At 43.5% G+C, this 12055-nt stretch overlaps 1 protein-coding gene across 1 annotated transcript; it reads left to right on the top strand.

The window, feature by feature from the left end:
- The first annotated feature begins 3037 nt into the window (after nt 1-3037).
- Nucleotides 3038-11755, top strand: LOC137886853 (scavenger receptor cysteine-rich domain-containing group B protein). The gene is made up of 11 exons (XM_068729512.1): nt 3038-3173; nt 4224-4256; nt 5151-5189; nt 5753-6049; nt 6805-6873; nt 8600-8914; nt 9727-9795; nt 10092-10160; nt 10293-10601; nt 11134-11214; nt 11309-11755. Exons 1-11 carry the CDS (start codon nt 3038-3040, stop codon nt 11623-11625), a joined length of 1734 nt encoding a protein of 577 aa, XP_068585613.1. The 3' UTR covers nt 11626-11755.
- The last annotated feature ends 300 nt before the right edge of the window (nt 11756-12055 follow it).

Raw genomic sequence — 12055 nt, 5'->3', positions numbered from 1 at the left:
GCTGCATTATTAAGAACTCTGCCAAGATGTTCATGTTCAGTCTGCCTCGTCTTTTCATTCCACTGTGGTGGAGTCTGTTTTATTCGTCAGCCATCACTTTTCTGCGGGGACTAAATGAGGGCCGGAGGACTTTTTAAAACCTTCAAAATTCCCAAGAATCTCTCGAATACAACTTTCTGATTTTCACTGCTCCATGATCGCAAAGTCTTTTTGCTTTGGAGTACTTCAGTGTGGTAGAGTCCACACACACACACACACACACACACACACACACACACACACACACACACACAGTGAGAGACACAGGACCTGAGCCACAGCCTCGTCTCCTTCTGCGAGTGTGTGCAGAGATGAGCAGGACCGCACCTTCTGTGAGAGCTACCTGACACTGGAGATGCACGGGTACCAGTGAAAGGTTAGCTTTCACTGCATTGTCTTTTTTTTTTTTGCTCCTCCTGCTTCTTTTAAACATAGACTGGTACGGGGTGTTAAGAATATTAGCATACAATGCTCTGGTATTTATTGTTTTTTTACGTAGTCTTTGTCACTGAAGCCAGGTACTTTTAGTCAAGCGGGGTTAAGGAGATGAAAGACCTCGATCAAGTAGCGCTGGATGTTCTGGAGTTTCCTGCTTCCATCTCGACACAAACCTTCTGTGTGACCTGTGGAATTAAGCTGCCAGCTGTCTGAGCTCTGAGGACAACATTCAGTACTGTTTTTGGGGGTCCTATTTTCATAATTTTTTTACAGGTATGTATTTTTTCTTAATGAAATACTCTACTGTATCTGATTTTAACGGACATGTTGAACCTGGTTCTGTGACATAACAATGGATTGAATCGAGCTATCCTCTGTCATTGAAGTTGTTTTTGCTATAACTGGAGCTCCATTATAACGTGAGGGGACAGAGATAGATGTTATTATTATGTTATATAGTGGTATTACAAGGCAGATATTTAAATTGAGATCATAAAAATGTCAAACATGATCATATTCTATGAATTATTACCTTCAAATATATCTATTATTGAAGAAGGACTTTTCCATATTTAAAAAAAAGATGTAATTTTTTGTCACATTCTACAAAAGACTAAATAGACTTAACAGGGGACAAAGGATATTGCTCATAAAAGGATATGGTCAGACACATCCGCTGATAAAAGCATTGATTCTCTGTTTAACTGTCGTAAAAGTTTTCCATTAAAAGAGACTGACCGCGTTATTCTACGCTTCATCTCAGACATGAGGGGGTATTTTTGTGGGGCCCGAGATCTTTCAGCTATTTCTCAGAACGGTGAAGTGAGAAGGGAGGGGAAGCAGAGCCGACACAAAAGGCAACATTATTCCCCAGCGGATCTGCGCTACATCCTACCATGAATGGAGTATTGAAAAACATAACATTGGGGACTAGATTATTTTTCATCCCTTATAACGGAGCCATTTGTCCCGGAGTTTCGAGTGGATTGTTGGTACGGTCTGCAAATGAGACAGCCGTGGTTCTCGGGTGCTGTGCTGGTGTTAAACTCCCCACCTCCCAATTGGACGCACAATGATCTCTCTTGTGGGCCTCTGGCCGTATGCGCTGCACCTTTTCAGACAATACGACGGTTTAGTGAAAACGGACTGGACCCGGATGAAGACTGCACGGCCCAGAGTCGTGTCTGTGGCTGCCGTCAAGTGCTTTTTTTGGGCCACTAATGGCCCAGAAAAGCTTGTGTGTTAAATTTACTTCCACAAGCTGAAGATAACTGTGTATACAGCAGAGAAGCTAAAGATTTTAACACCCCCCCCCCCCCCCCCCCCCCCCCCCCCCCACCCCACCCCCACCGTTCCACCCCTGCCTCCAAGGAGACGAGAGGCGCCCCTGCAGTGTCATCGGGTGCCTAAGCGTTCTGGTGGGTTCTAGTGACAGATTGCAGGAAGCAGCGTTTATGCCTGACGATGGGGACCACAGAAAGCAGAAATGTCTTTTTGTGCCCCCTGGGCCCGGAATGTCCACTATCTCGAGGGGCCAATATCAAATTCTCCCCTCATCATCCCCTAATACGCATTCCTGTGTAAGGTCAGGGGGAATTCTGCATGAGCGAAGAGACAAACAACCCAAGGCCAAGCTGCACACTCTGTGTCTCCTAATGACAACACGCTCCTAATAACAGCATTCATTGATTCCTGGGATATTTGCTCAAAAAGAACATGGGAAATTTAGTCTCTCTAACTTCCCATTTCATTAAATGCGGTATTGTTTGTGTTTAAAATGTAACTTTTTAAAAGTGTTTCCTCACGCAACAGCTAATTTTATTGAAGTGTTTGAATCCTCCTGCAGTATACAAATTGTCCCAGTTTCTCACTTGAGAAGAATGTGGACTATTCAGCGTCTGACCGCAGCGCTATCGAACCCCTGATTATTGAGTGATTGTCGGTGAATCCCAATGTTCTTCGTCTGTGGGGAAAATCCCCTTGATTATCGAAAACCATGACACGACACAGGAGACACAGCTTGTGTTACAGACACAGCCGTCTGTGACACAAGCCCTCACCAGCTCTGTTACCCGCTGCCAGTGCAGGTGCACGGCAGCCATTTTGTACTGACTCTAGTCCCTGTTCCTGGTGTTTTATTGGCACAGCAGCGGCACTTTTTTGATGGCACATGCCAAACGTCTGGGAAACCGGGGCTCCTGGTTTGCTCTGAGAAGTGTTGGTGTGCCACAACAACTCCCTTACAGCTCCCTAATGTCCACCGGGAGTGATGTGCATCACGTGGAAAGTATTTATTTTTGAGGTACACATTTACCAACCCTGACCTCAGCCAGACTACCATCAATACCTCCTACAGCACCATGACAGCAGCTGCAGGCTCCACCAGAGAAAACAATCCAATATCGTAATTAGGCTGCTCTGAACCAGGACAAAATAGAGTGATCGTGTCTACCAAACAATTGCCTACTACATTGAGAGGTGTGTTCACATGCAACGCAGGGCTTTTGGGAAGCTTGATGAGGGAGACTGACTAATGTGTGAATGTGTGTGTTGCAGGCGGATGGTCAGTCAGGCAGCCATGCGAGGCCAGCGTGTGGTGGAGAGCGAGTGCAGGTGCTGGAACCCGGCCGTCTGGCTCCTGGTGTCCCTGCTGGGGTCCCTCGTCTTGGTGGTCGTCAGTGTGCTGCTGCGACTTGGTGAGTGCGTGTGTTGGGGGGGGGTTGGGGTCAAGGCCACTTGGTCCAAGCTGCCTGACTGTAGAAGTTCACCTTCTGTCGTGCAAAATGCTGCATGCGATCAGGGGAAACAACTCTGTGTGCCTACTGACAACCTATTTTTTGTATCTATGTATAATGTTAATACATTTAAATGAAAGCAAATTTAAATGACAAAACATATTCGAGTGTCGAAATCCAGTTTAAACTAAATGCTTTATTTTCATTTTACTTTGAAGTAATCACATCACGTGACATGTTTTCAAAGAACCGTTCTTTAGTTACAAGTGTGGTGCATTGTCATTGTTTAACGGAGCAATGTGAAATATACTTGGAAAAGTAATAGGCTTGAACGTTTGGTGCATTTGTTTCAAGTTCTCAACGGCAAGTGTCAGATTTTTAAAGTATATAATTTCCTTTAAGGAGACTTTTTCATACACCGGCTCAGGATCAGAGTTTGGTTGCCTAAAGATTGAAACTGATTCCCAAGCTTTATCTAAAGCTATTGTCTGCTACTGTATCCTTAAACAAACTCTTAAACATGATGGCGATTTGGATTGGTAGTTCTAAAATAAGGGCCATCAACATTTTGCTGGCCTCTCCAGTCCACAGACTGAATTCATTTTGAGACGCTGTTCTAATAGTTGCTCCAAGGGAAAATGTTACCACGCCATGAAGTGTAACAGAACACGACACATGAGTTGGTTTCTTGTGTGTCGGAGCTGAACCACACGTTCTGGGCGTTCATAATGCTCAGGAACTGGGTGTGCCTGCAAGTGAGGTCCCTGTAGAGGAGTGCTTGCGTGTCAACAGTTTCCGTCTGCCCTGTGTTTACCAGTGGCAGCTGGCTAAAAGCCCTGAAGTTATTTTGAAGGATCAATTCCGCTCAATGGACGTTATGGATCAACAAATATCAAGATAGTGCAATTTATTCAAATGTGTTGTGTGTTGCTTTTGACTCTTGATAAAGACAACAGAAATCCAAATGAGTGCCTTACTAACATTTTTTGTGTGTGTGTGTTCAAATTTCAGGAGACTTGAAAATAAACAGACGGGCTGTATTCAGTAAGTAATATTTAAGTTATTCACGTTTCGCTGTTCTGATTTTCGTTAGAATAAGAAGGCCCTGAACTATAAACCAGTAATAACCTGCATTAACCTGCAAAAATAAAAGTTGGCAGCCATGCTAGTAGCTAAATGCTAATGCCAACGTGCTGATATGCACAGTGACAATACCAACATGCTGATGTTCTTACTTTAGCATGGTAGCATGCTAACATTTGCTAATCAGCACACTACACAGCACAAACTACAGACAAATTGACCTTGCATGACAATCCATCCAATAATTGTAGAGAAATTTCACTCATACCACAGTTCATGAATGTTAACTGCAACATTTGGGTCACCTGACAATGTCTTACTCTGCGTTTGGTTGCACAGAGCTTCATCATCTTGTGTCACTTCTGGTTGCAAAAACCACGATGGTGACGGCAAAAATGCCCGAACACAAGGCTTCAAAACATCAGTCCACAAACCAATGGGTGAAGTCACGGTGACTACGTCCATCTCTAATTTACTGTCTATGGGTGGCACTAGATGAAAAGTCAGGGGATCACCAATTTCAGTAGGATGCATCCTCTGAGTACAATCAATTTCTGTATAAAATTCTATGCCAATCCATCCCATAGTTGTTGACTTTCCCTCCCTTTCTATGCCGCTAGCGTGGTTAAAACCCCAAATTAAAGGAATAGGCTAAGATATTTCTGATGTGGCTGGTGCCCTATGTGGTCTGAACAGGCCTCCTGTTGTGGTTTCAGTCTGTGTCTAGTGTTACAGGAAAATAGATATAGTAGATATAGAGTACAGTAACTATGGAAGGCCAAGAGCGTCCTTTCAACAAATAATTTGTACTCTCCCTCTGTCTCTCTCCATATCCCCTCCTCCCTCCCGTTTCAGCCAATGGCGGGCAAACCCTCGAGAGGACACAGTACCAAGGTAAGCATGAGCGGAACGGCCACCTCCACCTCTACCTCCACACCTGCCCAGACACTCATGTTGAGGAAAAACATGTCTGCATCCAGGCCACGATATAAGAACATATCAGTGGCTGGCTGTGTGTCAGTGAAAGAGAGTACAGATCAGTGCCTGGAGCTTTTTAAACAAGGTCACTTTCCCAGCTCTCCATTTCCCTAATCCCCACTTATTTGCTATGTAACCTCCCACCCTCCTGCATCCACCTCACTCTCTTCCAAGGAGTTATGTGGCTTATTGTGTGCCTTAACCTGGTAGGATTAGACTTTTTGTCATTAACAGCAATTACATTAGAGGCATGCTGATCTGTCTTATCTTTTTTTTTTTTCCCCAAACAGAATCATGTTGTTAAATTGTCCCTGAAACAGTAGAGCTATTTTAGGGCCTCAGATTTGTCACTGAGGTGGCACAATCCCGATCAAACAACCTGAACGTCCTCATCTGACTCAAATACAGGGAACGAAGTTGTGTTTAAACGCTAACGGCGAAACGCCTCTGACAAATATTGTCCGCTTATATCTCCAAAGTACAACTGGTGAATGGACGAAACAGGTGCGAGGGTAGAGTCGAGGTGTTCTACAATAACTCATGGGGCACAGTGTGTGACGACGACTGGGACATGGTGGACGCCAACGTGGTGTGCCGGCAGATGAGCTGCGGAATGGCGGCGGGCAGAAGCTCTCAGTTCGGACAAGGCTCAGGGCTCATCCTGCTGGATAATGTGGACTGCAGAGGGACTGAAGAAGATCTCAGCCAGTGCCGCAGTCTGGGCTGGGGCGTCCACAACTGTTACCACTACGAGGACGTGGGTGTTACCTGCAGAGGTAAAGTCTTTACGCAACTTCTAAAGCCTAGTGTAGCATCCATGCAGGTGGCACCTTGCATGGTAACCCCTGCCATCAGTGTATGAATGAGTGTGAATGGGTGAACAGCAACAGCGCTGTGAGTGGTTCGGAAGACTAGAAAGGAAAATAACAAATTTTACAACTTTTAGGACCTAATGATTCAAGTGTGTGGTACTGGGGAAGTTGATTTGCCAAGTAAAACAAGTAAAAACTATCCGCTGAGTTACAGACATCACTTTCCCAATGTAAGTCTATGGGAAAAAGTATTTTTTTGGTCCTATGGCATCATGTGACAGACCGAGAAATTGTAATTACATTGTTTGGGCACTATGTAATATTAACTTCAAACCCTAGCACTCCTCCTGGGGTCTTGGGCTGGCCCAGGACAATATCCAATAAATGGCTGTAACTCACTGAGGAAAAGGTGTATTTTGCCAAATTTCCCATGGAGCTCCAAAACTCCACTTCACTTCACTATTTTAGGTGAATATGGTATGCTCACACAAAAGTAATGTATGATGATGACTTTACACTGCTCCAGAAATAAAGGGTAGGTTCCCTTGAATCATATGATGGACTACACTTACTTACTGAACGAATAAGCTCAGAATTGGCAAACATATAAAAATGTGACTTGGCTGAGGTAGTGGTGAATCATCTCTTCATGTATGACCCTAGAAAGAGAAGAGGACAATGTGACTGAAATCTCTGCCTTCTTTCCATTTTGCTGCTAGAACCAGCGGTGGTGGGGGCAAAAGGTTTTGAGGATCGCACCACGCCGCCGCACGGGAACTCCGGTTTACGTAAGTGCTGCCTGCTTTTATCTAAATTACACTGGTCGTCTGCCAACCTGAGTCAGAGGGACACTTTTTTTTTTTTTTTTTTTTTTAGAAGCATAAAGACAAATTGTCAATATCCAGTAACAAATACGATAATTTTGAGATAATATACGATACAAGACTATTTGAAAAATGAATACTTGTAAACAGGATGTGTATAACTACAACCCAAGATCGTGAAACAACAGTATAACTTGGAAAGAAAGAACAAACTTGACTACTGAAACTTTTTTGTGTATTCAAAGCTGCACTAATCAGTATTTTTCCATACGTGAAAGGGGTCACTTTTACAGGTAAAAGTTAGCGGCTGGCTGGAGAACAACTTTGAGCATTGAGCAGTTGAGTGGTGGAGACAAAAACAGAACTAAAAGTAGAGTGAATATTGGACTTCATTCATCAAGTGGCCAGAAATATGCTTCAAAATGAATGCGTGTTTTCTAACATGTTAGCCATATCAACCTTAAAAAAAGTGATAAGCTGTGAAAAAAAACTACTGACATTTTGTTTCCATTACCCCCAAGTTGCCAAACAAATTGCGAGTCTAAGCATTTGACCTCGAAAGACGCAAACCACACCTGTGTGTGGCGTTAATCTTCAGCGAACACAGTTGATGAAATTACTCCCCGCATCTAAAAAGGGAATCACGCCAGGCTGATTTGCGTAAAGGTTTAAGGACAGATGCATTGTCTGATGAAATAAGTAGATCAGACCATTGTTCCAATGTAACTTTAAAAAATGTGATACGCTGTAGGGAATACTTAGAGAATATGTCAAATATTCAGAGGAATTGAACTTCAGACCAGCTTTTCTCCGTGTTCATTTAGATAAATTTTTATGTTCTAGGATGAAATTCAGAAACACACACACACGCACACGCACACACACACACACACACACACACACACACACACACACACACACACACACACACACACACACACACACACAGGTCCACAATTCAGAAATCACACTGCTCAGCGTATTTAGAAAATAGGTTTATCAAAAAAACGTAAATTGAATGGAGGGATATATTGTATCAGTTTTGCAAAATCGTCATCACATTTTATACAAGATCAAAAGCTTTTCAGCTCAGTAGAAACTATATTTTGGCAAACTATACAATACATCCCAAAGGCCTCTTGAATTCCAGGCCGTCCTTATTGTTTGCTGGGTTTGCCTTTGTCGTGGTTGTTTTTTACCCTTAATTCCCAAGAGGAGACAAGAACAGAATTTTGTTAACAAGTGACGTATCTAGCGGACTCTCCGGTGGCCTTCATGAAACCCACAGGGAGATGTAGTAAAGTCATCCAGATTAATGGGAGCACATTTTTTTAAATGATGGACACATGAGATTGTTTATTGTCCCGGTTAGAAGGTGTGGTTTTTGTCTGGGCCGGGGCATAATGACAACATCTGTGCTTAGTGCTATATCAGATGTTCACCTTAACTTCCCCGCTTCAGGAGCCACAGAGGCCCACACCCTTCCCCTTACCCTGTATCAATGTCTGTTTATCTTCAACACACACACACACACACACACACACACACACACACACACACACACACACACACACACACACAATTTGACATTAATAAAGATTCTGATAGAATCAAGTCTTAAAATATGTTGCAGAGAAAGATGTATTCAACACCAGTCCCTATAATTCCCTCCCTCTCCATCTTGGTTTAGGAGACGGCACCATCCGTCTGGTGAGTGGACAGAACACCTGCCAGGGCCGGGTAGAGGTCTACCACCAGGGAGTCTGGGGGACAGTGTGTGATGATGACTGGGGCCTCAAAAATGCCCAGGTGGTGTGCCAACAAATAGGTTGCGGCAGTGCCGTCGATGCACACACCAACTCCTATTTTGGCTACGGAACCGGACAAATTCTCCTGGACAATGTCAACTGTCAAGGCACTGAGCAGGACCTGTCTATATGCAAAAGCCTGGGCTGGGGCAAACACAACTGTGGCCACCATGAGGATGCTGGGGTCACCTGCACTGGTACACTGTTCTCAGTCATGGAATATGAATTAACACAAGTCGTATGGAGCTAAATGCTAATGTCAACATGCTCACATTAATGATCCTAAGATGCGGATGTTAATCAGGTGGCGTGTATGGTTTACTATGTTCAGAATCATAGTTTAGCGAGTTAGCATGCTAAACACAATATACAGCTGAGGCTGATGGGAATGCCATTATTTGTTTGTTTTAGTATTTGGTCATAAACCAAAGTACTGAACAAAGTACAATTTTGACCTCACAAAAGTTCCTACTGAAGGGGACACTATTGTACCAAAATACAAGATAATCATTGCTGAAATGTGAACTTCAATGCCGGAGCTAAAGGAACAGTCGGAAGATAACCAAAGTCAGTAAGATGCATCTTCTGAGGACCATGAATCTGTATCAAATTTTAAGGCAACCCATCCAAGCATGGCTAAAACCTGCATAATAGCCATTTCTTTACAGTGACTATTCACTGTGACATTTCTTCTGTCTATATTCAGTACTACAGATGATGACGTTAGTTATTAGTAGTTGTGGTAATACTAGTGGTTGTGCCAGCAGTAATGTGGCATTATAAATAATAGTGGTGATGATTAGCTTGACCACATGTAGAGAATAACTCAGTTAGTAATGTTGAGGTATAATTATAAAAAGCTAAAATCTTAAAGGTAATTAATTGATTCTCTGGAAATATTGAATAAGGAGGATGAGATGAGTTTATAATGGCAGTAGTATAGTAGTGGTTTGTGTGTTAGTAGCAAGCAATAGTAGTTTCATTTCATTTCCATTTCTACCCACCTCAGGATCCACCACTGTACCTCCTTTGGCAACAGAAAACCAGAGAGGGCTCGGGGTAACATATGACACTCAAGGTATACATCCATAATAGACGTCAGATGTTCACACACACGCACACACTAGCATGTCCAATTTGCTTTTGCTAGATTCTTTTTTTCCCCTGAATAAAATTGTGCATTTTGCCAAATGACCAACAGGGAGAGCTATTTCTCTCCCATTGACTTCAGAAGTGTTACGCCACAGTGCCACAAATCATGGTGGTAAAACTGTGTAACAGACAAACCTCACCATATTCATCAGGAACAAGTCTGTCACTATAGGGTATGGAGACACGTTAGTTATCTAATCATGCATCTCATCTTCCCTCCAGCAACAGAAAACATTCCAGTCACCACAAGACCAACTACAACAACTGTTACCACAACTGTCCAGACAAAAGGTATCAATTTTAAACTTTAAACACAATTACAGTATGTTGTAATATTGGACTGAACAGGGAATTTTACAGCACTTATGCAATTGTGGGAAAAGGCCAATGCGATGATGTATCCGTCTCTATATTCCTGTGCAGGCAGACCAGCCATTCGTGTGATGAATGGTAACAGTAGCTGCCAGGGTCGTGTAGAGGTCCTCTACAAAACTGTTTGGGGGACAGTGTGCGACGACGACTGGGACATCATCAACGCCAACGTGGTGTGCCGGCAGCTGGGCTGTGGCAAAGTTATCACTTTCAAGGCACACTTTGGCTACGGTTCAGGTCCAATCCTGCTGGACAACGTGGATTGTAGCGGCGTAGAACCGCAGCTGTCCGACTGCTTCAACCTGGGCTGGGGTCAGCACAACTGTGGCCATCATGAGGATGTCGGAGTTATCTGTGCACGTAAGAGCTGTCTGGACCTCTCTATCACCATGTGGGTCCACAGCAGGCCCCATCAGACACGGATTCATGACAGAGCACATATACCAGGCTTGAACGTTGGGAAATGTCTGCCTCGCAAATCGCTATCTTAAGTCATTGATTCCACTGAAAGTTCATACTTTTATCCGCTCGTCTGTGCTCGCCCTGCTGAGCTGTCCAGTTGCAATGCATGACTGTAGTACTCTGAGGAGGAGACGGCCCAGAGAGCATAAAAAATACAGCGGATGAGTCAACGCACATCAGCGTCACTGCCTCCCTTCAGGCCAAATTCCACTTCTTCAAGGCTAAATCAAAAGCACATACAGACTCCTCTTTACTGAGATCCTAGGTTGATCAGAAAATATGAATATACGTCTTTACTAAAAAAGTGGATTTTAATCAGTTGTCTTTCGCAGTTATTGGCCAACAGTTGCTGTTGAAATTGCTAAACAATGTTGCCGCAAAGTGTGTCTCTGAATTGTTAAATTTTTCTGCTTTCCTCTGCTTCCCTCAGCTTTTGAATTCTTGATTGCAAATGAACGGGGCTTCCCAGCAACAGAAAGCATACCTGCCACCACCACGCCTCCCTCTGAAGGTAGGTTAAATATATTTTCAACCAGCACAAAAACAAAAAAATCAACCCATTTCTTCAGGACTGAGTCTCATGTGATTCTTCTTTGTTTTCGCAGGAATGGTGAGACTGGTGGATGGTCAGCACCAATGCGAGGGTCGGGTGGAGATGTACTCAGATTCTGGATGGGGCACAGTGTGCGATGATGCTTGGGACCTCCCAGACGCTGGGGTCGTGTGTCGCCAGCTGGGCTGCGGCGAGGCCATGGCGGCTCGGGGAGAGGCGTTCTTCGGGCCCGGCTCAGGGACAATCCTGCTGGACAATCTCAAGTGTAGCGGCTCAGAGGCCTCCCTGCAGGAGTGCTCCCATATATCCTGGAATGTGCACAACTGTGACCACTATGAAGATGCTGGCGTCACCTGCTCGCTGTCGTGATTTCAGCAGAACCACACTTCCATCTCCACCATGGGTCGGAGGTGGGCGTACCAACCTGGGACTTGTATATTATTATGTAAATAACAGCTTCCACATTGCTGAAGGAATACTCCACCACCACCACCAACATGCAAAATAACTAATGTGACAATATATAATTACATACTATAAACTATCTATGCCTATTAAGCACTTTATAAATAAATATGACATAAAATACAATGTACACCGTTTTTTTAATTTTTTTTTATTTTTAAACAAAGCTTTTAACTTTCTGACTCACTCTTATTTGACCCAACATGTTTAAATATTTACTGTACATGTGATTCGTTGATGATTAGGGGAAGAACACTCAAGGAAGATCCTCAGTTATTAAGTATGTGGATGAAAAGAAAAAAGTTTGTAAATTTCAGCTCCAAAATTTTTAAAA

This window comes from Cebidichthys violaceus, unplaced genomic scaffold (assembly GCF_023349555.1).
Source record: "Cebidichthys violaceus isolate CVI_PGR_0920_01 unplaced genomic scaffold, fCebVio1.0.p SCAF_46, whole genome shotgun sequence".
Lineage (NCBI taxonomy): Eukaryota > Metazoa > Chordata > Actinopteri > Perciformes > Stichaeidae > Cebidichthys > Cebidichthys violaceus.
The sequence above is the reverse complement of the archived record's forward strand: the minus strand, read 5'-3'. Positions and strand labels throughout refer to the sequence as shown.

Excerpts from the sequence above, each read along its gene's own strand:
- LOC137886853 (XM_068729512.1), top strand. The coding sequence starts at position 3,038 with ATGGTCAGTCAGGCAGCCATGCGAGGCCAGCGTGTGGTGGAGAGCGAG. Across the intron at positions 6,874-8,599 it reads GCACGGGAACTCCGGTTTAC|GAGACGGCACCATCCGTCTG; the intron begins GTAAGTGCTGCC and ends ATCTTGGTTTAG. Across the intron at positions 10,602-11,133 it reads TGTCGGAGTTATCTGTGCAC|CTTTTGAATTCTTGATTGCA; the intron begins GTAAGAGCTGTC and ends TGCTTCCCTCAG.